The 21985-nt window shown below is 60.0% G+C and overlaps 9 protein-coding genes across 9 annotated transcripts; 4 read left to right on the top strand and 5 right to left on the bottom strand.

Annotated features, from left to right (window-relative positions):
- Positions 1-780: 780 nt before the first annotated feature.
- PLICBS_010482 (uncharacterized protein) lies at positions 781-2241 on the bottom strand (the record flags this gene model as incomplete). Its single annotated transcript, XM_065601937.1, has 2 exons — positions 781-1734; positions 1789-2241. 2 exons carry the CDS (start codon positions 2239-2241, stop codon positions 781-783), a joined length of 1407 nt encoding a protein of 468 aa, XP_065458009.1.
- A 1952-nt stretch (positions 2242-4193) lies between these two features.
- On the bottom strand, positions 4194-5786 carry PLICBS_010483 (uncharacterized protein; the record flags this gene model as incomplete). The annotated part of the gene is made up of 1 exon (XM_018326390.2): positions 4194-5786. The coding sequence occupies one exon, from the start codon at positions 5784-5786 to the stop codon at positions 4194-4196; it is 1593 nt and encodes a 530-aa protein (XP_018174709.2).
- Positions 5787-6797: 1011 nt separating this feature from the next.
- Positions 6798-8046, top strand: PLICBS_010484 (malate dehydrogenase, cytoplasmic; the record flags this gene model as incomplete). The annotated part of the gene is made up of 3 exons (XM_018326389.2): positions 6798-6848; positions 6989-7106; positions 7208-8046. The coding sequence occupies 3 exons, from the start codon at positions 6798-6800 to the stop codon at positions 8044-8046; spliced, it is 1008 nt and encodes a 335-aa protein (XP_018174708.1).
- A 423-nt stretch (positions 8047-8469) lies between these two features.
- On the bottom strand, positions 8470-12536 carry PLICBS_010485 (uncharacterized protein; the record flags this gene model as incomplete). The annotated part of the gene is made up of 3 exons (XM_018326388.2): positions 8470-9010; positions 9061-12119; positions 12177-12536. The coding sequence occupies 3 exons, from the start codon at positions 12534-12536 to the stop codon at positions 8470-8472; spliced, it is 3960 nt and encodes a 1319-aa protein (XP_018174707.1).
- Positions 12537-13598: 1062 nt separating this feature from the next.
- PLICBS_010486 (uncharacterized protein) lies at positions 13599-14765 on the top strand (the record flags this gene model as incomplete). The annotated part of the gene is made up of 2 exons (XM_065601938.1): positions 13599-13605; positions 13804-14765. The coding sequence occupies 2 exons, from the start codon at positions 13599-13601 to the stop codon at positions 14763-14765; spliced, it is 969 nt and encodes a 322-aa protein (XP_065458010.1).
- A 931-nt stretch (positions 14766-15696) lies between these two features.
- PLICBS_010487 (uncharacterized protein) lies at positions 15697-17061 on the top strand (the record flags this gene model as incomplete). The annotated part of the gene is made up of 1 exon (XM_018326386.2): positions 15697-17061. One exon carries the CDS (start codon positions 15697-15699, stop codon positions 17059-17061), a length of 1365 nt encoding a protein of 454 aa, XP_018174705.2.
- A 256-nt stretch (positions 17062-17317) lies between these two features.
- On the bottom strand, positions 17318-18311 carry PLICBS_010488 (uncharacterized protein; the record flags this gene model as incomplete). The annotated part of the gene is made up of 4 exons (XM_018326385.2): positions 17318-17635; positions 17700-17966; positions 18025-18187; positions 18256-18311. The coding sequence occupies 4 exons, from the start codon at positions 18309-18311 to the stop codon at positions 17318-17320; spliced, it is 804 nt and encodes a 267-aa protein (XP_018174704.2).
- A 511-nt stretch (positions 18312-18822) lies between these two features.
- Positions 18823-19887, top strand: PLICBS_010489 (thymidylate synthase; the record flags this gene model as incomplete). The annotated part of the gene is made up of 2 exons (XM_018326384.2): positions 18823-18902; positions 18996-19887. The coding sequence occupies 2 exons, from the start codon at positions 18823-18825 to the stop codon at positions 19885-19887; spliced, it is 972 nt and encodes a 323-aa protein (XP_018174703.2).
- Positions 19888-20095: 208 nt separating this feature from the next.
- Positions 20096-21724, bottom strand: PLICBS_010490 (uncharacterized protein; the record flags this gene model as incomplete). Its single annotated transcript, XM_018326383.2, has 1 exon — positions 20096-21724. The coding sequence occupies one exon, from the start codon at positions 21722-21724 to the stop codon at positions 20096-20098; it is 1629 nt and encodes a 542-aa protein (XP_018174702.1).
- Between the last annotated feature and the right edge of the window lie 261 nt (positions 21725-21985).

Consider the following 21985-nt stretch of genomic DNA (forward strand, 5'->3'; position numbering starts at 1 on the left):
GAAAGCGTGATGACGCCAAACTCCCAGATCAAAACTCCAGCGAGTTTGCAAGCCAGCCATGCCGTTCCCTCGCCTTGCCTTGCGAAAGCCTCATCGCAACGGCAGACGCACGCACCGCACCGCACCGCACCGCACCAACAAACGCATGGCCCTTTCCTTCCAACCGTTGAACCCCGTCACCCCTTGTCGCTGGGTATCCTTGCAAAACCACGAAATGCCCCGCTCCCCTTACAGCTGATCAGCGCTCCTGACCCGCCAAGCAACAACGACAACAACGACGACAACGTTCCACCAAACACTTCCCCCAACCATCCATCCATCGATCCATCCACAAAGACGCGAGGCACCTCAACAGGCGGCCCGCATCTCGATAATTAGCAAAGAAAAAAAGAACCACTCGAGCAGGCCGTACGAAGTACGGCCCGTGGAAAGGAAAAAAGACGAACGATGCATTGTACAAGCACAAACTGCCCACCAACCCAGCTCCGAGAAAAAAGATGCGGCCTGGCCCGAATATGGTACATCGGGCAATCAACGATGATGATGCAGACGGGTCAAGGTCAATACGGGGAAGGGGCAGGACTGCTCTGGCCCCATTCCCCCAGAAGCGGATAAAAACGAAACCGAGTAAACTGCCCGAAAAAAGATGAGCCCATGCAATAGTGTCGTAAAACTTCGTTAGGTGGCGCAAGGATTTGTGCCTTTAGGAGAGAGAGGCCGCCAGTCAGGCCGTGCCGCCCAGAGCAGGTCGAAATGATGGAGTAAACACGGAGTCGCAGCCTACGCTCGCATGACGCCAGCCACGCCCCTGCGCGGGGGCAGCTGAATCTCCTCGTCGTCGGAGCTGTCTGCCGCCTCGGCTCCCGCACGGTCCAACATTCGCTCAATGTCTTCGTCGCGCAGCGTCTTCCTCGCCGTGCCGTTGCCCAGGGCTAAGCCGCTCGGTAGGGAGAGGGCGGCCCGTACGTGGCCCCCTCCCGCACCATTCGTCCGCCCCTTCGGCGTGGAGCGGTTCGGCGACTGATACTGCCGTGGCGAGTCCAAGTCCATGGGGGAGTCCGGAGGCGGAGGCATGCTGGGCCGATCATAGCCAGCCTTCTTGGGTGGTGGCGGCGGCAGCGAGGGCCGCTGCGAGGGCAGAGCTCTCCGTGGCCCGCTCGGTAGTGCATGGCGGCCCGAGCTCCGTGGCGCGGGAGGCGGAGGTTGTGCCCCTGGAGACCCCGACGGGGAGAAGGCGTGCTTCAGGTTCGCAGAGTTGCCGGGGCTGCTCATAAACAGCAACGTTTCGGCCACGTCTTGGTCTAGGCGAGATATCGGGTTGCTCGTGCCCTGCGGCGTGAGGGGAGAGCCTGAGTGAGACTGGGCGAGTCCTGCGGGCGTGTAGCGGGGGTTCGAGTTGCGCCGCGGGTTGGATCGAGGAGCGGGCATGGACATGGAGGGCTGGATAGTGGCCGGAGGAGCAAGCATTGGCTTGCCAGATAGGAGCGAGGGTGGCGAGATGGACTTGCGCCGGATCATGACCGGGTCGTTGGAGAAGTGAACCTGGGGCGTCGAGTTGACGTTGAGCCGCGGGCTGGCGGAGGAGCCGTGTCGCCGGTGCACGGTAGAGGTGCTAGACGCTGGAGAAGCGGCCTGGGAGGCCAGAGACTCGACTTCGTCCAGCGACCGGCCCTGCCAGCCGTGGTTGACCTTAATCATGGCGTACGAGAGGCGAGTACGCAACTCGGCAGATAGCTGCGTCATGTTAATGTCGAATTTCACGCGCGCGTCAGGTTCGCAACATCATACCTCGCCAATGGTACTTCCCGTGGTCGAGGCCACGCTGACGGCGCTCGTCGTCCGCGAATGTCCCTTGATGGGGCTCGTGCTACCGGCCCAGGACTTGACCTCGCCGTCCGCCATGCGCTTTCGCGATCCAGCGCCTACCGCGTCGGGCTCCATCCTGTCCTGAGCAGCGGCAATGGCAGACAGGTGATGCAGCTGGCTGTTGTGGCCCGCGCCGTGGTCCAATGCGTTTGGCGGCTTGTCGTCGCGGCGCTCGACGGTCGCGTACCGTCCGCCGTTGGTGTCGCTGGCGGGCGGCGTGGCGACACGGTCCGTCGAGGCCGTCACGGTGGACTCCTGTGAGTTGGAGATGGATCGCGTGAGGCTCTGCGACGAGCTGCCGCCGCTGTCCGGGATGATCTGGCTCGAGGGCGGGTGTACCTGCTCGGCGTGCGAGCGCGTTCTTTCAAAGTCCATGGCGTCTTCTGACGTCGCCGCGGCGCCGCGAGAGGATCTCGATGCCGTCGCGGGTGGGAGGGGGGCAGACCAGTCGTGGGGTCTCGGTCTATTATCGTCCTTCGCGTTGCGTGTCTCACCGTTGCGACCGTCGGCCGCATTCAACAGCGTCGACACTGACGGCGCGACCCCACCGCGCCAGTCGGGAATCATGCCAGCGGCAGAGCAAATGGCGACAGTCAGGAGGAGGGCAGGGCGAGAGGACCCCGGGGGCGCGCTCCGGCGCTGTCGGTGCCTGTCGGTCGGGAGTGGTGCGGGTGTGTCGCGTCGGGGAAGAGGTTGTCCGTCCAAGAGCGGCGGCGCGGCGCGACGGGACAAGACGAGACTCGGGCGAAGAGCAAAGCGAGTGCGAATGCGACGCTGCTCTGTTCAATCCAAACAAGCGATGGGCTGTCGGTGTTGCCGGCGCTGGGGATGACGACGCTGTCGGCCAGGTGGAAGCTATACAAGTGCGAGTTGGAGGAGGAGGAGGACGGGAGACCAAATGGGAGCCTGGCTGGTGACGACGCCAGAGACGGGAGACGGACAGTGGTGGCTACGAAGCACGCGGTACTAAATGAGCCGTTGACATCCATTGGGTTGGCTCCACGCGCGACGCTTCCGGCCATGGGCAACTGCAGTGGACCTAGGGGGACTGGGCGCCCAGCCTGTGAGTCGCAGTGGCTGGATGGGCGTGCTCAGTGGAGTGTTTTAGGGGACCCGGCGTGTTGGTGCTCGCCCGGGGGGTTCGTACAGGGCACGCCACGCGCTGCTGGAACAGCCTTTTGCGCACGCCAGGTACCTTCACACGACGGGCTGGCTCCAGTCGCAGAATACGTAGCCCTCGCATCATGACGGCTTCATCCCGTCAGACCTCGCGCCATTTGCAATTTCTCTCCAGTCCCTCGCTTGGCGACATTGGCAGGCCATTTGCCCCCGTCCCGCGCGGTCCTGAGAAAAAATTTGACAAGCCTCGACGTACGTTAGGTATTCCACAGCATGGCAAAAGCGCAGACTACGCGGCAAAGTACCTCGTACTAGCGACGCCCGTCCGCGCAGCGCGCGAGTAAGGCGAAGTTTTCGAGGTACCTCCCGTCTCGGGTGTCCGTCGTCGTCCACGGACGAGGAATTTGCGTTTACGGCCGCGTGCGCCCCCCGTTCCGCATCGGGCACTCCGGCGCGGGGCGACGACAGGAAGAAAGACGACGACCTACAGATTACAGACACGGGACCAAGGCGGCATTCGTACATGACTGCGTCGTCGTACATATTTGTACGTTGACGGCGGCGTCGGTCGCAGCAATTGTGTTTTTTGAAACAGCCCAGCACACGCGCGGGACTCAACAAGCCCAAGTCAAGTCAAGTCATCACTTGGTCTTGTGACCCGCCGGTCGCGTGGGCGGGAAGGGGGGGTTGGCGGCACGCAACTTGCAAGACAGGGGACCTGCCCCTCGCTCAATGGGTGTTGGGGGGGAGATCAGACGAAGTACCGTGCTGATAAGCGGTCCAGCGCGGAAAATCGCGTGGTCACGTGAATGGCATGAACCATGTTGGCCCAGCAGTGAGTGTGCTGCACACCACCTCATTCGTATTCCCGTAGCGCCCGCGAGATCCGCGATGCCCAGCACCCAAAAAGGTTCCGCCAGAAGTCAGTCGCGCAGCGTGGCCTGGCCAGTAGGTGGCATTGATATGAAGCTCGCCTTCAAGTTTGATGCCCGGTTTTTGCGTCTAGGAGTTAGATTGGTCGAGCCCATCCAGGACTACTGGATGTCTCTGTCTGAGGCCAAAACGGTCTCAGTAAGACCCTCGTCTAACACCCAGAGCCGCAACATTCAGTGATCGGATTTGGTGCCTTGCCACAGGATCAGTATTAGCTGATCCGTCCAGCTCTATTTCTATGCATTTATATGCCTCCATCTGGACCCTGGCCTCCTCTATCCACACTCTGGCTCGTCGCCGGCAGCGCCAACATGACCATGTATGCCACCATCTAGAATGACATCCTCGTTGTCGTCCAGATCATCCTGTACCCTGCGCCATCCCTTCTTCCTGTCTCGCCGGCTTTGTGGCTCTCCAGTGTCCTTCCCTTTACCGTTGCCCTCTTTGGCCTCGTAGACGGGCTTCAGCAGCGCGCCAAGAAGGGGATTGGCACTGAAAGTACCTCCTCCCGTGCGAGAGCCGTTGCTGGTTGCATTCCCAGACGTCTCACCAAGCACACCCTCGTCCTCGTCCGATTCGGGCGTCACGGGCCGCTCAATCGCCGCCATCTTCCGCACCACCTTTCCGCCCACGAGGTCGATGCTCAGCACTTGCCTACGCTTCTCGTAGTCCGGCTGTGCGTTCCATTCCATCTCCCGCATGAGCTTCTGCTGGCGCTTCAGCTCCTTGGCCCGCTCCTCGGGGCTCGCCCACATGCTTCCCAGACCCGTCACGGCGCCGCTCACGTCAAAGTCGGCGGCCTCGTCGCGGACCGTCGTTCTTCGAGCGTTTTGGGCCTGGAAGTTGAGGAGCTTGTCGCGATGCTCGCGCGCCTTCGCCGCGGCGTCGGCCAGTGAAGAACCATCGTCGGCATCGCCTACGCGCGGCTGCGTAAAGGGAGCTGGTTTCTTGGATACCTCTGCTCGCCTGTTGGCGCTGGCGTTGACCGCCATCCGTTCTCGCCCCCGCTCGTCCTTGAGTTCCCGGATCATGGCCTGGACGTCATCCGGATTCAGAAGAGGTGAGCCGCAAAAGGAACACGGTCCTAGGCCCTCCTTCATGCAAATGACCTTGCCGCATGACAGGCAGTTGGGAGCGGCGCTCTGCAGAGGGTGCCTCGTCGCGACACAGTTGCATTTTCTCCTCTTGCCATTATCCAGCGACGGGTTCGTGGTGATCTCCAGGGCTCGGATGGCAGCGTCTAGATCAGCCAGCGCTGTGGACTGTCCCGCCATCGGCGTGCCTCCGGCGATCGAAACCTTGGTGCTGTTTGTGTTGGACGGCTTTGGTGTGGAGCTCCGTGAGGAGGGGTTGGACTTTGCTTTGGACTTGGATGGGATGTCGGATATGAGGAATCCGGCGGATGAGGCGTGCTGCTTCGGGGGTTGCTGAACGGGCGCTGGTGCGGGCGGCGTCGCCGACCGAGAGGCATGGCTGCTGCTCGGGGCGCTCGCCCGCTGCGGTATGTAGTCTAGAATCTGGTCCTTCTTGCTGTATGCGACGCTCGCCGGCCCGGCGTAGTCTTCGACTCTTCTTGCCTCCGGGGTGTGGATTGCTGGCTTCTTCTTTTTCGGCGCTCGCTTGGCCTTGGGTACGGCATCGAGAGTTTCTGCCGGTCGAGAGTTGTTCGCTGCGGGTGGCGGAGGCGCGGGCTCCTTTCGATGAGAGTTGAAGGAAGCAATGAAGTCGACGGCGAGGGGCGAGTCGCCAAGCAAGTTGTTGAAATGCTCGGCAGCCTCGGGCTTGGAAAGGGTCGCCGCATAGTCGAGGACTTGCCGGAGGTCCTCTTCCGGGAGAGGGAGCAGCTGCGACAGCTGCGCGAGGGACATGGCGACGGGATGATGGGTGTGAACGGGAAAGAGAGTGTGCTGGATTTTGGAGAAGCGGCGGGCAGCTCTTGGGCAACTGTAGCTGCGTCGTTGAAGCTCCTTGGAGGGGCAGCCTACCCTGCACCGTCTGAGTCACCCGGCCGGGGAAGATGGAGCACGAAGAGTGTTTGCTTGCCTAAACCGGCAGGACCCAATCACCACAGACGAGTCGCAAACATGGGATGATAAATGACGTAGCTACAGATGCAAATTCGGCATGGTGCATGTAGGAAGATCTTGTTCCTGAAGAATCGTGGAGGCGATGCCGATAGGTGATGCGGGTGAGGTGCCGGAGAATGCAGCAGCCAGCAGGTTGCCGCCGCCCAGGCACACCACCTCCTGCGCTCACACAGGGACTGGACAGAGCCGCGCGTGCTCCGCGCGGTGCAACACACCTCGCAAGGTCCTCTCGCGGAGAGCATGGTACGGAGTAGCATGTGCTCTCGCGGCATGGCGGCCACGGGGGTCTTGTGGCCTCGGCGCCAGCGGCTGCACAGGTGTCTACGGCCAAGTGCAAGAGTGGGCCGCGCTCCGGTCGGTTCCGCCGCAGGCCCGCGGAGCCGGCTCGTTGCCCACACGGGACTCTGTTCGCGATGCAGAGGTGTTTCGGCGCAATTGGCCGCTTCGAATCAGCAATTGGGAACATGTTGAGTCCGCATAGTCCAGAGAAGAAAGGTGAAGAAGAAGATTCGTAAAGGCGGTCAGCGTGCGACAGTCCACAGCGACAAGTACAAAGTACGTACAGCAAAGACACACACACACACACTCGCCGAGTTGCATCCGAACAGCTCCCTGGCCTAACCCGATTGGGCGCCCGCGGTCCCGTCTTTTTCTCCCCACTGCGCTCCGTCTTCCTCCCCTGCTCCCTTTTTGCTTTCCCCAAAACTCTGTTCCCATTGACCTCGGTGTCTTCTTCCACTTGTTGTTGTTGTTGATACCCTCAAATCCCCCCATCCCACACCCCTATTCATCATGTTGGCCTCCAAGATCCAGCGCCGGGCTTTCTCCGCCTCTGCGCGCAACGTGAGTCTCTGCCCTCTGCCCTGGAGTATGCACTGTTTCTCGCCCACGCCCGAAGCCGGGGGCTGAGCTGAAGCTGTGCCGTCTCCGGTTGTCCGCCCGCGCGCGCGCTTCCCAGGCTGACCATCGTCGTCGTCGTGTAGCTCTCCAAGGTCGCCGTCCTCGGCGCCGCTGGCGGCATTGGCCAGCCCCTCTCCCTCCTCCTCAAGATGAACACCCGCGTCACCGACCTGGCTCTGTACGACATCCGTCTCGGCCCTGGTACGTCGCCCGTCTCCTCCGTCCGTCCGAGCACATCGATGCGCCAATTTTGTCCGCCCGCAACGTCCGACCTCAAGCTGACCCGTCGTGATGCAAAACAGGTGTGGCCGCCGATGTCTCCCACGTCAACACCAAGTCGACGGTCAAGGGCTACGACCCTACCCCCAGCGGCCTCGCCGCCTGCCTCAAGGGCTCCGACATCGTCCTCATCCCCGCCGGTGTCCCCCGCAAGCCTGGCATGACCCGTGACGACCTCTTCAACACCAACGCCTCCATCGTCCGCGACCTCGCCAAGGCCGTTGCCGAGTCGGCCCCCAAGGCCAAGGTCCTGGTCATCGCCAACCCCGTCAACTCCACGGTCCCCATCTGCGCCGAGGTCTTCAAGGCCAAGGGCGTCTACAACCCCAAGACCCTCTTCGGTGTCACCACCCTCGACGTTGTCCGCGCCAGCCGCTTCGTCTCCGAGATCAAGAACACCGACCCCAAGGACGAGAACATCACCGTCGTTGGCGGCCACTCCGGCGTCACCATCGTCCCCCTCTTCAGCCAGAGCAGCCACCCCGACCTGAGCTCCAACGCCGAGCTCGTCAAGCGTGTCCAGTTTGGCGGTGACGAGGTCGTCAAGGCCAAGGACGGTGCCGGCTCCGCCACCCTCTCCATGGCCATGGCCGGTGCCCGCATGGCCGACTCCCTGCTCCGCGCCGCCGACGGCGAGAAGGGCGTCGTCGAGCCCACCTTTGTCGACTCCCCCCTGTACAAGGACCAGGGCATCGACTTCTTCAGCAGCCAGGTCGAGCTCGGCCCCAACGGCGTCGAGAAGATCCTGCCCATCGGCAAGGTCGACGCCAACGAGGAGAAGCTCATCGAGGCCTGCCTCGGCGACCTCAAGAAGAACATCGAGAAGGGCGTTTCCTTCGTTGCCCAGAACCCCGGCAACTAAGCGCGCTTCGTGCCGCTAACGAGCGCCTCGCTAGCGCGAGCATGCCTTGATGAATCAAAAAAGTAATGGGGAAGTGCAACTTGACTTGGCATTGCCGACGTAATGTATGGCGTGCTTGGGGTTGGCTTCAGGGGAGGTGGACGGGCAAAGGGGACAGGGATTGACTTCTTGTGTTCTACGACTTGCCATAGACTTCCTTTCCCTATTACGTCTTGTACCATAGCAAATATGCGCACTCGTTGCGCCGTTTCATTTGTGCCACGCCTCTGTTCACGTCATGCCGGATGTGAACCTTGCAAATGCCACAACGTCTATCGGATTCATGTATGGTACACGCATCATCGAGATGCACCGTCTACCCAGTGCTCTACCTTCTGACCATTACCCCCTTCATGATTTCCTTTCGTCTTGTACACGGCCGGCTTAGGCCCGTGCCCGTCCCTCACGCCACTCACGCAGTTTCCTCTTGCGCTCCTCGACCTGGCGCTCAAACTCGGCCACCTTCTCGAGGCGCTGCCTCTCCTCCTCGTCGGCCTTTTGCTGCGCAATGACGGCCTTGCGCGCCGCCTCGCGCTCGAGCTGCTCGGGCCGGCGGTCGGCGATGTCGCGGGGGCGGTAGTCGCTGAAGCCCCACTTGAGGCCCTTCTCGATGATGTAGCAGAGCCCGTAGTCGAGGATCATGGACGCCGCCATCTTGAACTTGAACTCCTCGGTGAAGGGAACGAGCTTCATGCCCTCGTTGATCTCGGGGATGAGCTCGAGCGCGCACACGAAAGCGAGGCCGGAGACGCCGACGATGCCGTAGAACATGGCCTTGTTCTCCGAGAGGGCCTCGCGGAACGGTCGGCCCTGGTAGTTGATGGCAAAGGTGGACACCTGCTGGATCAGCTGGAGGAGGTAGACGGCCGAGTTGAGCAGCGACGGCTCGAACTCAGCCTCAAGGTCGAGACCATCAGTGGAGCGACTGCGGCTAGTTAGTCATTGCTCTTCTCGATTTCATAATGTTTAACTTACGGCTCAAGCTTGTCGCAAAGCTGGGAGATGTAGATGAGCGTGACAATGTGCACAGCAAACTGGCCCAAGATGGAGCCGATGATGTACACGTTGAAGATGTTGGGCTGCGGGCGCTCCTTGCTCAGGCCTTCGACCACGCGAGCGCGCGAGATACTCAAGAAGCAGACCGACATGAGCATACCGCTGATAGTGTACTGGGTGTCGCCAAACTTGATGCCCTCGAGGTACAGGACAGACAGCGAGTAGGCGCTGATGAGGCAGTTGAGGGCAAGAATCTTGTACATCTGGATCGTCGCCACCAGAGTGCAACGACCCTGGCGGATGATATTGGGAATGGCCATGACGTCGCGAAGCTTGGACGTGAAAGGAGCAGCAACAGAGGCATCACCAAGCTTCAGGGTCGGCGGCTCGTCGTCGCCCAGCTCAGCCTCGAGCATGCCCGAAGCCAACTTGTCGGCAAGACCGGCGGCCTTCTTGTTGACCTCGGCCTGACGGGCATTGCGGGGATCGCTGTTAGTCAGGCTTTGGGCGCCAGGCGACACGATGGTCTCAGCCGGGTGACCTTGCTTGGCGGCGTATTCCTCGGGGGTCATCTTCTTTGCCTTGGCCTCGCGCTCGATGGCCTTCATGTAGTTGGGGTTCGTCGGGCCAGGAGGATAGAGGTGAGCAATCAGGACAGGAACCGGTGGGGTGGGCTGGTTGAAGCGCTTCATCAGATCGCACTGCTTCTGATACATCTCCTTCATCTTGGTGTTGCGGGTGTGCTCGGCGATGCGCGTCAGGTCTTCCTTGGTGCCGTTGAGAAGGGCAATGCCAATGTGGGCTTGCTTGAGAGCGCCAACGTCGTTGGTGCCATCACCAGCCATCAGAGTGTAATAGCCCATATCCTTGAGACCGAGGAGAATGTCCTCCTTTTGCTTGGGAGAGACGCGAGCATACACCCAGGTGTGGCGCAGCAGAGAGTTCCAACCGGCCTGGTCCTTGAATTGGGCAAGAGCGTATCCGGTAACGCAGAGGTCCTTGGTCTTGAGAATTTCGGCATCGATGGGCTTTGACGGATCGACCGGGATAGTGACTTTGTCATCGACGCTCTTCCAGATAAGCGTATGGCCACCAGTCTTGTCCTCGGGTGCATCCAGAATCAGAACATCGCGGTCGACAATCTCCACCTCACGCGCGACGTGTACGGCCGTCAAGGGGTTGTCTCCAGTGATCATGACGACGCGGTGGCTGCTCTCGTTGAGCATCTGGACGGCCTCTTTGGCATCCTCCTTGAGAGGGCAGTGTAGAACCAGGAAACCGGCGAAAGTGAGGTCGCACTCGACCTTCTCGCGCTTCAGGTCATTAATCTTGCCGGAGCCAAGCTCAGTATCGACAGTGAGCTGCTTGTAGGCCAGTGCCAGGACACGGGATCCCTTGCGGGTAAAGTACTTGAAGGTTTCCTCGTAATCAGCGGGCACGTCAACAAGCATCTTCATGATTGTCTCGGGGGCGCCCTTGACACCAACAAAGGTGCCTCTGATCCTCTTGCCAGTCTGGGGGTGGATACCATGAACCATGGCGACGGAGCTCTGGCGCTTAAGGGCGGACGAGAATTGGAACCTGCGCTTGATCTGAACGGTGCCTTGGGTGCCACCAGCCTTGGCAGTGCTCTGGAGTACATCGTTGCGACCGAGCGCCCAGCCAAGGGAGGTGAGAGTAGCCTTTTCCATTGGGTCACCCACAATGTCACCTTCGTCAAGTTTGACCAGAGCGTGAGCAGTAGCGAGTACGAGCTGAGTCTCGAGGCTGGCGTCGGTAACGGCGGTCATGTTGGAGTGGGCGCCGTCAGCCTCCTTCTTGTCGTCGATGTCTGTGTTGGCGAGTCCAAGACCAGCGATACCCTCCACGACAAGGTCCTCGCCGGTGAGAGTGCCCGTCTTGTCGAAGCACGCGACGTCGATGCGGCCACCGTAGGGAATACGGAAGGGCTCAGTGCAGAAGATGGCCAGCTTGGACAATGCGGCCAGACTCGTGTTGACGGCAAGACTGAGTTCCATGGGCAGCTCCGGGGGCACGACGCTGGTGACGATCAAGACGCAGTCCAGCAGCAGCTTCGAGCGCTTGCGGTTCTTGCGAACACCCTCGTCCCAGACGTACCACGACGCGGCGATGGCGAAGATGAGCAGGAACAGAATGAAGAGAAGGGCTTCGAAGTTGTTGGCCGAGACGCGCTCGGTCGAGTAGATCATGGTGCGGACCAGGCTGCCTTGCGATGTCTCAAAGCCAGTCTTGATGACGACGGCCATGGCGCCCTTGTCGGGAGGAGGCGGCACGCCAGACGCGAGGGCCGGCTTCTCTTGTTCGGGGTTGCCGTGAGTGACCTGGAGAACTTTGGTGCCGCCCCAGAGGAAGGCGTTCTTGTCCAAGCCCTCGGAGTCCAGGGGCACATCAGAAGGCCGAAGCTGGACGGAGTCCTTGAGCAGCGGGGTGCTCTCTCCGGACAGCATGGCTTCGTTGACGATGGCGCTGCCCTCGACGAGAAGCATGTCGCAGGCAACACCGCTGTCTTCCTTTGTGCGCCCGACGGATACGAGGTCGCCGGGGAGGAGGGCATCGGTCTGGACCTCAGTCCACTTGCCCAAACGGAAGACCCAGATATCGTACGGCTTGATGCTCATGCCGCGGAACTCGTTCAGGGTGCGCTGGCGCTGCCACACGACGGTGCTCTCGAAAGCGACGAGCATGAAAAGAGTGAACAGCGAGTAGTACCAGTAGTCGTCGAGCAGCCAGAGGCCGACACAGAAGATCTGGAAGACGAAGAAGGGGGCGACGGCGTGCTCTTTGAAGAGCTCGGTAAACGTCGGAACGGGAATGTCGAAGGTGTTTCTGCCATAGTGCTGCTCGAGGCGCGAGAGCTCAGACTGCTTCTCGAGGCCGCGCGACGACTGGAAGTGTCCGATGGAGGGCTTCGGCTCGGCGTCGATGTCGTACTGGAGGGTGCTGAAGGAGCCGGTCTCGGGGCTGTAGAGGAAGCGGCGCTTCTGGAAGAGGAACGACACATTCGTCTTGCCGCCAGCCTTGCGCCACGTCAGCAAAACTCATGGGAAAGTGTTTTGGCTGCATGGGAGGCTCACCTTGTCACGGACAATCTTGCAAATCTCGCCAGACCCGGCGTTGGCGATGGGGAGGACCTTGATCAGCTGCGCGTCCTGCACGTCCTTGGCCTTGGTGGCGCGGAAGCGCGCATCGAGGGCGACGCTCCAGTGCGTGCTCAACCAAACCAGCGACTGGATGGTGATGATGGTCCCGCACCAGACGAAAGTCCATTCCGGGGCGCCGATGTGCTTCTCGTAGAGGTCGGGAGTCAAGTAGTATCGCAGGAAGACGGGCCAGATGACGACAAAGGGCCAGACATAGGCGTGGAAGTGAAAGGGCAGCGGCTTCAGCAGCTCCGCCTGCCGGATCTGCGGGTTGTCGACGAGGGGCGGCGCCATGGTGACTGTCGCCGAGCGCAGATGTCGCGAGTCTGCAGCAGTCGACGGAGGATGAAGAAAGGGACAAAGGAGCGCGCGATGTTGGAAGCCAAGTGGCTTTTCTAAGTTAGGTCTTTCTGTCCGTCTGGGCCCGTGGTGGCGGATCCAGGTGAGACTGGACCCAATTGGCTGCTGGGGCGCTATCGACAGGCCACAGCGGGGCCGGGTCCAGTCCAGTCCAGCGGGCGTCGGACAGGCTGAAGCCGCTGCCCGCGACCCGGCGCCCACTAAAGGTTCTGCGTTTGACTCTCGCCCACTGCGAGAAACTCTGGGCCGTCTCGTATGTTCCACCACGGCAAGCTCACCACTGCCATGGTTTGACTATGGGCCGCCTCCGTGTAATGGGCTTGCTGAAGCCATCACGGCCGCCATCATGGCCGCCACCAAGAAGGATAGTATAAGAAGAAGCTGCCCTGGCTCGTGTCCAGTGGAAGCTCTCCTCGAGAATGATTGCAGCCTATTTGAATAGAGCAGCTCTGCTCAATATCTCGACACAAGAGACGGAAAGTTCACTGTCGACGCGTTTCTCGCCCCCCTGAACCACAACTTTGGCACTTGCGCGGACCTGGCACACCCGTCGTCTCGGGCCTCCAAACCGTCAACTTTTCACAACATACCCGGACCGTTCCAACGCAAATATCCATGGATCGGCCGTCAAACGTGGCCGAGGGCCTCAGCATGGCCCCCTCGCAGACCATGACAGCATCCACGGCATCCGCAGCGTCGGCCATCACCCTCACCACCATTCCTGTCGAGATTTTGCGCATGATCTTTGTCGAATTCTCATGGTACCACAACAAGCAGGCAGACTCTGCAAACCATAAAGCACTATGTTGCCGGTCTCTGTTGGCTCTGTCAAAGACGTGCCGACGCCTCTGTGCGGTGGCTCAGCCCTTCTTGTATTACGACCCAGCACGCATCTGTCTCTATGGTAACTTGCTCGGGACCTCCAGACGGTTTCTTCTTCTGCGGACTCTGGTGGACCGCCCAGATCTCGCGGCCTGTGTACGACGCCTTGGTCCAATGGCGCGTGAGAGATGTGGCTTTGAGGAGGAAGAGCTTCGGTTCTGCAAAGCAACCGCTCGCCGTTTGGGATTGACTCTACCAAATGATCCGGACTGGAACTGTCTCGACGGCCAGACAACGCGGTCGCAGGCATCCAGTTTCTACAGCCAATTGTTTCTGGCCCTCGCGCCAAACGTCAAAACATTCGTCCTCGAACTCCTAGGCACGGATCTGGCCGAGGGGGATTTTCAGACCTCCTTCTTTGTCTTGACCGAGCGCCTGACATCGCTGCACGAGGCTGCCTTGCTTCCAAGACTTGGGCATGTCCAAATCTGCACCAACACCTATGGGATGCTCGGTCAGGAATCACCCGCAACCCTTGCCCTGCCGAGAATTGCCCCTTTTATGACACAGTTACGCATTCAGGCGGTCGTGGGTAGCGCTGGCGATGACATTGGCCCGGATGGCGAGGCCAAGTGCGGGCTTCCCATGGTGCCGAATCTACGCGTTCTGGAGCTCGCCAAATGTGGCTTCGAAGACACCCAGTTTCCGTACCTCCTTAAGCTGATCACCAGGTGCCCAACTCTGGAGCGGTTTCGCTTCAGCGCCGATGGTTTTATCAACGAATTCGGTACCGAGCATCTCACTCCTCGTTCTTTCTTGGATGCTCTACAGCACGTCCGCAAGACGCTGCGACATCTGCACCTCGACTTCAACGACGCAAGCTTCGACTTGGACGAGCACCAAGAATTTGGAACCCTGCTGCCCACATTCGACCGCTTAGAAACATTGAAGCTGGACATCGCAGCGTTCGTCTTTGACGACATGGACGGGGAATCGCTCCAGGACAATGCAGCTTGCTTGAAGGATATTCTCCCGACTAGCATACGCCACCTGCGCTTGATGATCAATCACCTGGAGCACTCCAATCTCTGGGTACAGATCCTGGATCTTGCAAAGGCTGCTGGCGCCGGAAAATTCCCCGAATTAAGTCAGGTAGAGCTGTGCGCCTCATCGTCCGGCGAGCGCATGTTCACGGACGAAGCATTTGTCAAGATCAAAGGGTGGACAAAGAAGCAGGTAACCGATGTTAGAGCTGAGCTTGCGAAAGCTGCGGTTACGTTCACTTGTATGACTGGGGAGGAGTACTACGACGAGGAAATGCCATGTCTGGTTACGGATTAACCTCGCTGCACAGTTCGCCTGGAGTGCTATTCGTAGAGTCAACTTTAGCTAGTTGTAGTGCCCTCTTATATTGTTTCTGTCGGCCGCGCCCTGCCCTGTGCTACCCTAGTGATTTTTACTGCGCACTGGCGTAGGTATGGGACGGCAGCGGCGCGCTGCCTGTTGCTTTCGTTGTTTTCGCTGCTATTGCTCCTATGGGCTCTATAGCTAGCAAAAGTTGGCTCTACAAATAGTACCACTCGAAATATATTGAACTTCGAAAGCTTTGGGCTTGGCCGTCGCAAAACTGTCTCTTCGCCCCATCTCTAGCTTTAAGTTGCATCCGTTGCGGTGGGATGTTGGCGCTGGCAAGCCACTAGACATTAATTCATCGTCTAATGACGAGACGAGCAAAACGATATAAAAGAGTTTGTCGTTCGTCAAAGCTTGGTCCACTGCCTCAGACGTGGATGCCGTATAAATATCAGCCTGGGAGAGTGTCCTTGAGCTCTTCTATTCCAGTCCACAGACGTGATAATGCCTTCGAGCTGCGATTATGCCACAGAAATCCTGCAACCGCTCACTTCCATCATCACCAATGTCTTCAAACGGGCGTTTCACGGCTTCCTTGCCTGGCCTTCTGGTCGAGCTGCAGCTCATGATATGCGCTCAGCTGTGCTGCCATTGTCAAGGCGTCGTGCCCGATAACACCAGTGAGCACATCGCGAACCGCAACGCATTAATTGCGCTGTCGGCGACGTCAAGACAGATGAGGGCTGTCGCGCAGCCCTTCATCTACCATTATGTGCCTGGAAGCCTTTCAGGTCGCCATCTCCGCCTATGGCCCTTTATTCGCACCATCCGCAGCCGCCCAGATCTTGCAGCATCTGTCAGATGGCTGGGAGGCAATACGAAACAAGAATTCGTCGACTCCGACGGGTTTCGACAGTGCATGGGGATTGACCAGGACCCTCAGCTCCATTTGGACGAGGATTCAAACTTCAACGTGATCACCGAATATGCGGAGGAGATCTCGTCGATGGAAATCGTCGATCCGTGGCTCCTTGACAAATTCGTGATGGGGGTGATCCTCTCGATGCTGGCGAGGCTGGAGATGCTCGAAGTTTCCATTTCTCTGGACTTTTCGGACAGAAAAAGCTTCTACAGGGGCTGTTGGCTTCTGGACAGCCGATTCAGCCGACTGGGAAAGACACTTCGACTTGGTTCGCTTCGGGCACTCAAGGTCAACGTTGAAAAGTACTGGCTCGCGATGCCATGTATCTCCGCTCTCCTCCGCGGAGCTCCCAACCTGGAGCAGCTGCTTTTCAAGAGCTGCCAGGGGTTCTGGCAGGGGAGTTTCTCGGACCACGATACTGCAGCGCTCAAGCCGTATAACCCACTGGGTATTCGGGTCCAGGTACCCATAATGGGCAATCTGCGGAGTCTCGCGTTCGACGAGGCCGCGCTCCGTGACGACGATGAATGGTCGGATTTTGAGTTCCTCAAGGGTATGATTGAACAATGTCCACGCCTCGAGCAGTTCCAGTTCAAAGCGCTCCGCCCCGTTCCTGATCACAACCTCACTGATGAGGCACCTGACATTGGACATCATCGACTCGTCTCTGCGGCACTGCCCGCTCGAGAGACTCTCAAAGTCCTCGACTTGAACATCGGAAGCTGTTGGAACAGATACACGGGGGCCTACTTGGACGAGGATGGGCAAGTCGTGGAAGCATATACCCCTCCAGATATTGGGCCAATACTGGCACAATTCAGCCGTCTGGAAGTCCTCAAGCTGGACGAGGCGGCTTTCTGCCGGCATCAGAATCCCAACGGCAATGACTACGACTCCGGCGACGACTCCGACTCTGACTCCTCCGACTCCGACTCTGAACTTGATCCTGGCGACCCAGACAAGTCGAACGAGCCAGAGAAGCCGACCTGCATCGCCGATATACTTCCACTCACGGTGAAGAGACTCCACGTCCGACTCGTGCGCGGAAGTCGCGCTTGGGAGGACGCCGCTTATCTGGCCACAGCCGTGGCAAACGGCGAATTTCCAGCCCTATCTGCGGTCCGAGTCGATGCGCAGCCCCTCAGGCAAGCCCCCAAGCTTGATTTCGAGAAGTGGGATTCGATTGGCGCGAATACGGACAAGACCATCAAATGGCTTCACGACTTGTATAGCCGTGTCGATGTATCTCTCGAGACCAACGCCGTTTCGCGCTGGGACTTGTACGAAATAGATGCGTGGGGAGAGGAAACAGTTTATCTCGACCAGGAGCCATTGACACAGGTGCTGGAAGACCTCCGCTAGTCGCCCCGTGATGGGGTCGCAGTGCGCAGAGACAGGAATCACGGGTATTGTACCATATTTGACGAGTAGACCTGGGAGTTTTGTGGCTAGTCATTGGGGGAAAGCAGCGGATGACATTTGCCTCCTTCATTTCCGGATGGAGATCAGCGCTGCCTCTGAGAGCTGTACAACTAAGTAGCATAGCAAAGCGTCGTTGGCCGCAAAGAACCCAGCGTTTAATACTCGCCTTCCATTTGCGTGCGTGTTCCTGTCTGGCCTAGTCCTTCAACTTCCACACACTCACCATGTCGTACCCCCTCCCGCTCTCGTACGACTTCTTGGGCTTCAAGTACACGACGCGGCTCATCTTCCCCGCCGGCCGCTCGCTCTCTTCGGGCGGCTCCGCGATGCGCCCGTCCCCTCCCTGCGCGAGCAGGTTCCAGTACACGCCGCGCAGGCCCCACGGCGGCCCCACGGCGGCCAGGTCCTTGTACAGCGGGAACTCGAGGCAGACGAGGATGCCGGTGGGCGAGAGCAGCTCAATCATGCGCCGCGCCCAATCTTGCCGCATCTCGGGTAGCAGCGCGCAGAGGAACTGGTCAAGGGATGTTAGCGGCGCTGTCGGAAAGGTGTCAGTGAGGCAGCAGGAGATGATATACAGTGTAGTCGTAAATGAGGTCGAAGGCCGAGCCGCTGCACTCGTCCTCCCAGTCGCGCTCGAAGAAGTCGCCTGTGATGACCTTGACGCTGCCGACCTCGATTTTGGGCCACTGCGTTGGGTCACCGTAGTTGCGCTCGCTTGGCTCGGAAAGCTCGGCGGCGATGTACTCGCGCGCTACTTGAGCGCCCGTTTCTGAGATTTCGAGGCCATAGACGTCGTAGCCATGGAGCGCGAGCATGGCAACGTCGTACCCTTTCCCGCAGCCCTGGCGCGTGTAAGTGACTCGTGTCTCACCCCCATGTCCATCTCGTGGGGTCGCTCACCGGGACCAGCGCCCGGGGATGCCGCCCGATGAGAGCGGGCAGGACCGGCTGGCCGCTCTCAATTAACTCTATGAGAGCCGGTGATGGCCCGCCGCGGTCCCAGAGACTGCTCTCGTCAGAGTCCCAGAGGGACGACCACCCCTCGCCCTGTTCATCCCGACCTCTGTGAACGGTCAGATTTAGGCCTCCTTCGTCTTCGGGATATCCGGTGTAAGTGGGGGAGGCGCCAACCTGTTCGTGAAATGCGAGATGAGGCGGCCCGGCGGCTCGCCCGGCTGGCTTGACATTTTGACGAGCGGTTTTACGAGAGGTGTAGGAGTTTGACCTTGAGAGCTCCGGGAGACGATAATAAGTAGGCAGTGCTTGGTCTCGAACTCAGAGCTTCGTGCCATGAATTTCGCCAAATTAGGCCGAAACCCCACCCGACCCGGACCCGAGTTGGCGATGGCTTCCCCCTCCCTGCCCCGCCGCCTAACTCCAAAATCTCCCGAGGACAAAACGTAATTCGCAATAACTGGAGGTCTGGAATGCTGGCAAGCGACGACAATCTGAAGAAGAAGCTGCTACGATTGCTCGTGGTCCTCTGCACCGGCGCGGGTTCGTGGCCGGAAGTGCAGGGTAGCCGGAAACAGCGATTTTAGTTGGCGCGGGGGGGGGGGGGGGGGGGGGGGCGCACGCCACAAAGCCGTTGGCGACGACCCCACCATGGGGTACTTCACTTAACGCGTCGCGTCTCCCATCCAGGGCGAAGTCGCAACCTGCAAACCCGGCGACGTCTCACAGCTGCACCTAGGCAACATGACGCGGCCACACGAGGAGCACCAATACCTTGAGCTCGTTCGCGAGATTCTGGAGGAAGGCGAGCATCGGCCAGACAGGTAAGTCGCCAACTGCCCCTGTCCCTTCACCAGCGAGCTTCGAATTGCGGTCAGCTGGTCTCGACAATCATCCCACTAACCGACGCGTTGCAGAACGGGCACAGGCACATACAGCGTCTTTGCCCCGCGGCCGCTCAAGTTCTCCCTCAACCGCGATGGGACGCCGATCCTGCCCCTCCTGACGACCAAGCGCGTCTTCCTCAAGGCCGTCGTCGCCGAGCTCCTATGGTTCATCGAGGCCAACACCTCATCGCTTGCGCTCAGCGAGGCCGGCGTCAAGATCTGGGACGGCAACGGCTCGCGCGAGTTCCTTGACAGCGTGGGCCTGTCGCACCGCGAGGTCGGCGACCTGGGCCCCGTCTACGGCTTCCAGTGGCGACACTTCGGCGCCGAGTACAAGGACGCCAAGACGGACTACACGGGGCAGGGCGTCGACCAGCTCGCCGACGTCATCGACAAGCTCAAGAACAAGCCCTACGACCGGCGCATCATCATGTCCGCGTGGAACCCCAAGGACCTCAAGAGCATGGCCCTGCCGCCGTGTCACATGTTTGCCCAGTTCTACGTGTCGTACCCCCGCGCGAAGCGGTCTGCCAATGGTGCCGCGGCGGCCAACGGAAACAGCAACGGCGGGACGAACGGCGATAAGCAAAAGGGGCATCTGCATTGCCAGCTGTATCAGCGGTCGTGCGACATGGGCCTCGGCGTGCCCTTCAACATTGCGAGCTACGCGCTGCTGACGCACATGTTGGCGCATGTATGCGATCTGGTGCCGGGGAGCCTGACGCACGTCATGGGTGACGCGCACGTCTATCTCGATCACGTCGACGCTCTCGAGGAGCAGATGAAACGAGAGCCGCGCGACTTCCCCGAGCTTGAGATTACGCGCGAGAAGGGCGGCAGCATTGATGGGTGGAAGGCGGAGGAGTTTGTGGTCAAGGGGTATAACCCGCACAAGTCGATCCCGATGAAGATGTCTGTATAACGGAGAAAGGGAGGGGGATCAACAAAGGATGAGGTATGAGAGACCCAAACCATCAAGCCCCCTGTGCAAGGGGCATGCCTGTCACGCAGATACCTTTAGAGACCAGCGACAGATTCAACATTCGGCTTGAGGCCATGGAACACCACGAATGGATGCAGGAGAAAGTGGCGATATCTATAAAGTCTACATAGCGCTATGCGAGATGCTTCTATGAACTCCGCTCGTACTTGCTTCTGCGACGCAACTGCTCTCCATACTTCCAAAAGGCCCACGGAATCGGGGCCATGGCGACCGTTACAAAGCCCAACAGACTCGTGGCCCATCCAACGCCCAATGCTTTGTACATTTGAAGGGCAAAGAGAGGGAATGCTGCGCTGAAAAGGTAGCGGGTAAGCATCATGCCGCCCGAGGCAGAGGCGCCATACAAGGGCCCGTAAGCGTCCAGCATGAAGAGGTTGGCGCTCGCGTAGACCAGCAGCGAGCTCAACATGACGGCGCCCTGGAAGATCATGGGCACTATCCAGTGCACACGATACTGTGCTGTCCACGCCACGAGGAACAAGCTGGTTGGGAGCAGGATACTGCCAATCATGGCACCTATGAGGCGGTGCTCTGACGGCAGTGGTTCCTCGACACCGTCCTCATCTGGAGGGTGCGTTGCGCGCCACGCAGCCAGTCTCTTTTGGTAATACTTGAGATCGATCAGCACCAAAGGTGGCGACGCGGCGAGAGTGCCAATCATGAGCCCAATAAAGGACAGGGCCTCGCTGGTCTTGTTGAACTGGTAGTACTCGCGGAAGATCCACGGCACCGCAATGACGAATGTGTAGAGCAGGCCGTACAGGAAGCCGTTGTACAAGCTCACGAGCGTGACGATGGGCTCCGTGAAGAGCATGTGAATGGGCCGCTGGATCAGAACAGTCGCAAAGTACCGAAACGCGCGGCCGGGCGATGTGCGCTGCGAGGACGTGTCGAGGCCCATGCGAAAGGCCCTGCGGCGGAGAATGACCTTTTTGTACGTCTCGCGCGTGAAGCACACGGGGATGTAGAATGCGAACGCCAGGATGACCGACGCCCACTGCGTCCACCGCCAGCCTGACGCCGCGACGATGAAGCCGCCCATGAGCGGACCCAAGGAGGCACCAAACGACGGCAGTGTGTAGTAAATACCCAGTGCCGCGCCGCGAAAGCTCCCCTCCGAGGACTCGATGATTGTGGCGGGCGCATTGTTGATGAGCGACGAGGAAAACATGCCAGCGAAGAAGCGACACACGATGAGCGCGGCCACGCTATCGCAAAAGCCAGCGCCAAGAGTAAACGCCGCGAAGACGGGCGCGGTGAAGACGAATACGGCCTTGCGCCCATACGTCTCGGACAGGGGCGCGCCGACGAGCGGACCAAAGGCAAGACCCAGGTTATACATGCTCAGGGGCAGGACGGCGACCTCGTGGCTGCAGCCGAAATAGGCGGCTACGTCGTCCTGCGCGGGGGCATACATGGCGCCGGCGACGGTGGCGACGGTGGCGAGCGACGTGATGGCGACGGTGCTGAAGACGCGGTACGCGAGCGGGAAGTTGCGCGGGTTGTCCGGGTCCGAGGGCGAGGTCCAGTCGAACCGCGCGTTCATTGTCCGGATGGCGTTGCGCACGTCGGGCGTCATGTACTCGGGCGGCATCTCGGGCGGTTCTCGCTGCTGCGGGACGTCGGCGAGCGAGTGCTGGTCTGTCGCGAATGCGGACTCGTGCCGTGAGCTCCTCCGGGAGGCGGCCGGGATGTGAAAGGAGACTTGGGCCATCTCGGGCTGAGCCCGGCCGGCAGCCGGAGAGGCCCTGTCCATGGCTGTGGGCGTTTACACGATAGGACCCTCCTGTCTAGCTTCAAGGGGCCTGTTCGCGATGACAGCTGCCGGACGCTGCCATGAAGGAGGAGTGTCGTGATGCTGACACCGGGAATGGCTTAGAGGGCGCACACCAAGAGTCTTATAGCCGCGCCGGCGCCGATGGCGGGCCCATCTGCCGGGCCGATCCCCGCAAGGAACGCGCGGGGCCCCGAGTGGATTAGTGCTCTGCTCCACGGCGAAACTCGGGACGAGGGCGAG

The sequence above is a fragment of the Purpureocillium lilacinum genome (genome assembly GCF_023168085.1).
Source record: "Purpureocillium lilacinum CBS 284.36 DNA, scaffold_8, whole genome shotgun sequence".
NCBI lineage: Eukaryota > Fungi > Ascomycota > Sordariomycetes > Hypocreales > Ophiocordycipitaceae > Purpureocillium > Purpureocillium lilacinum.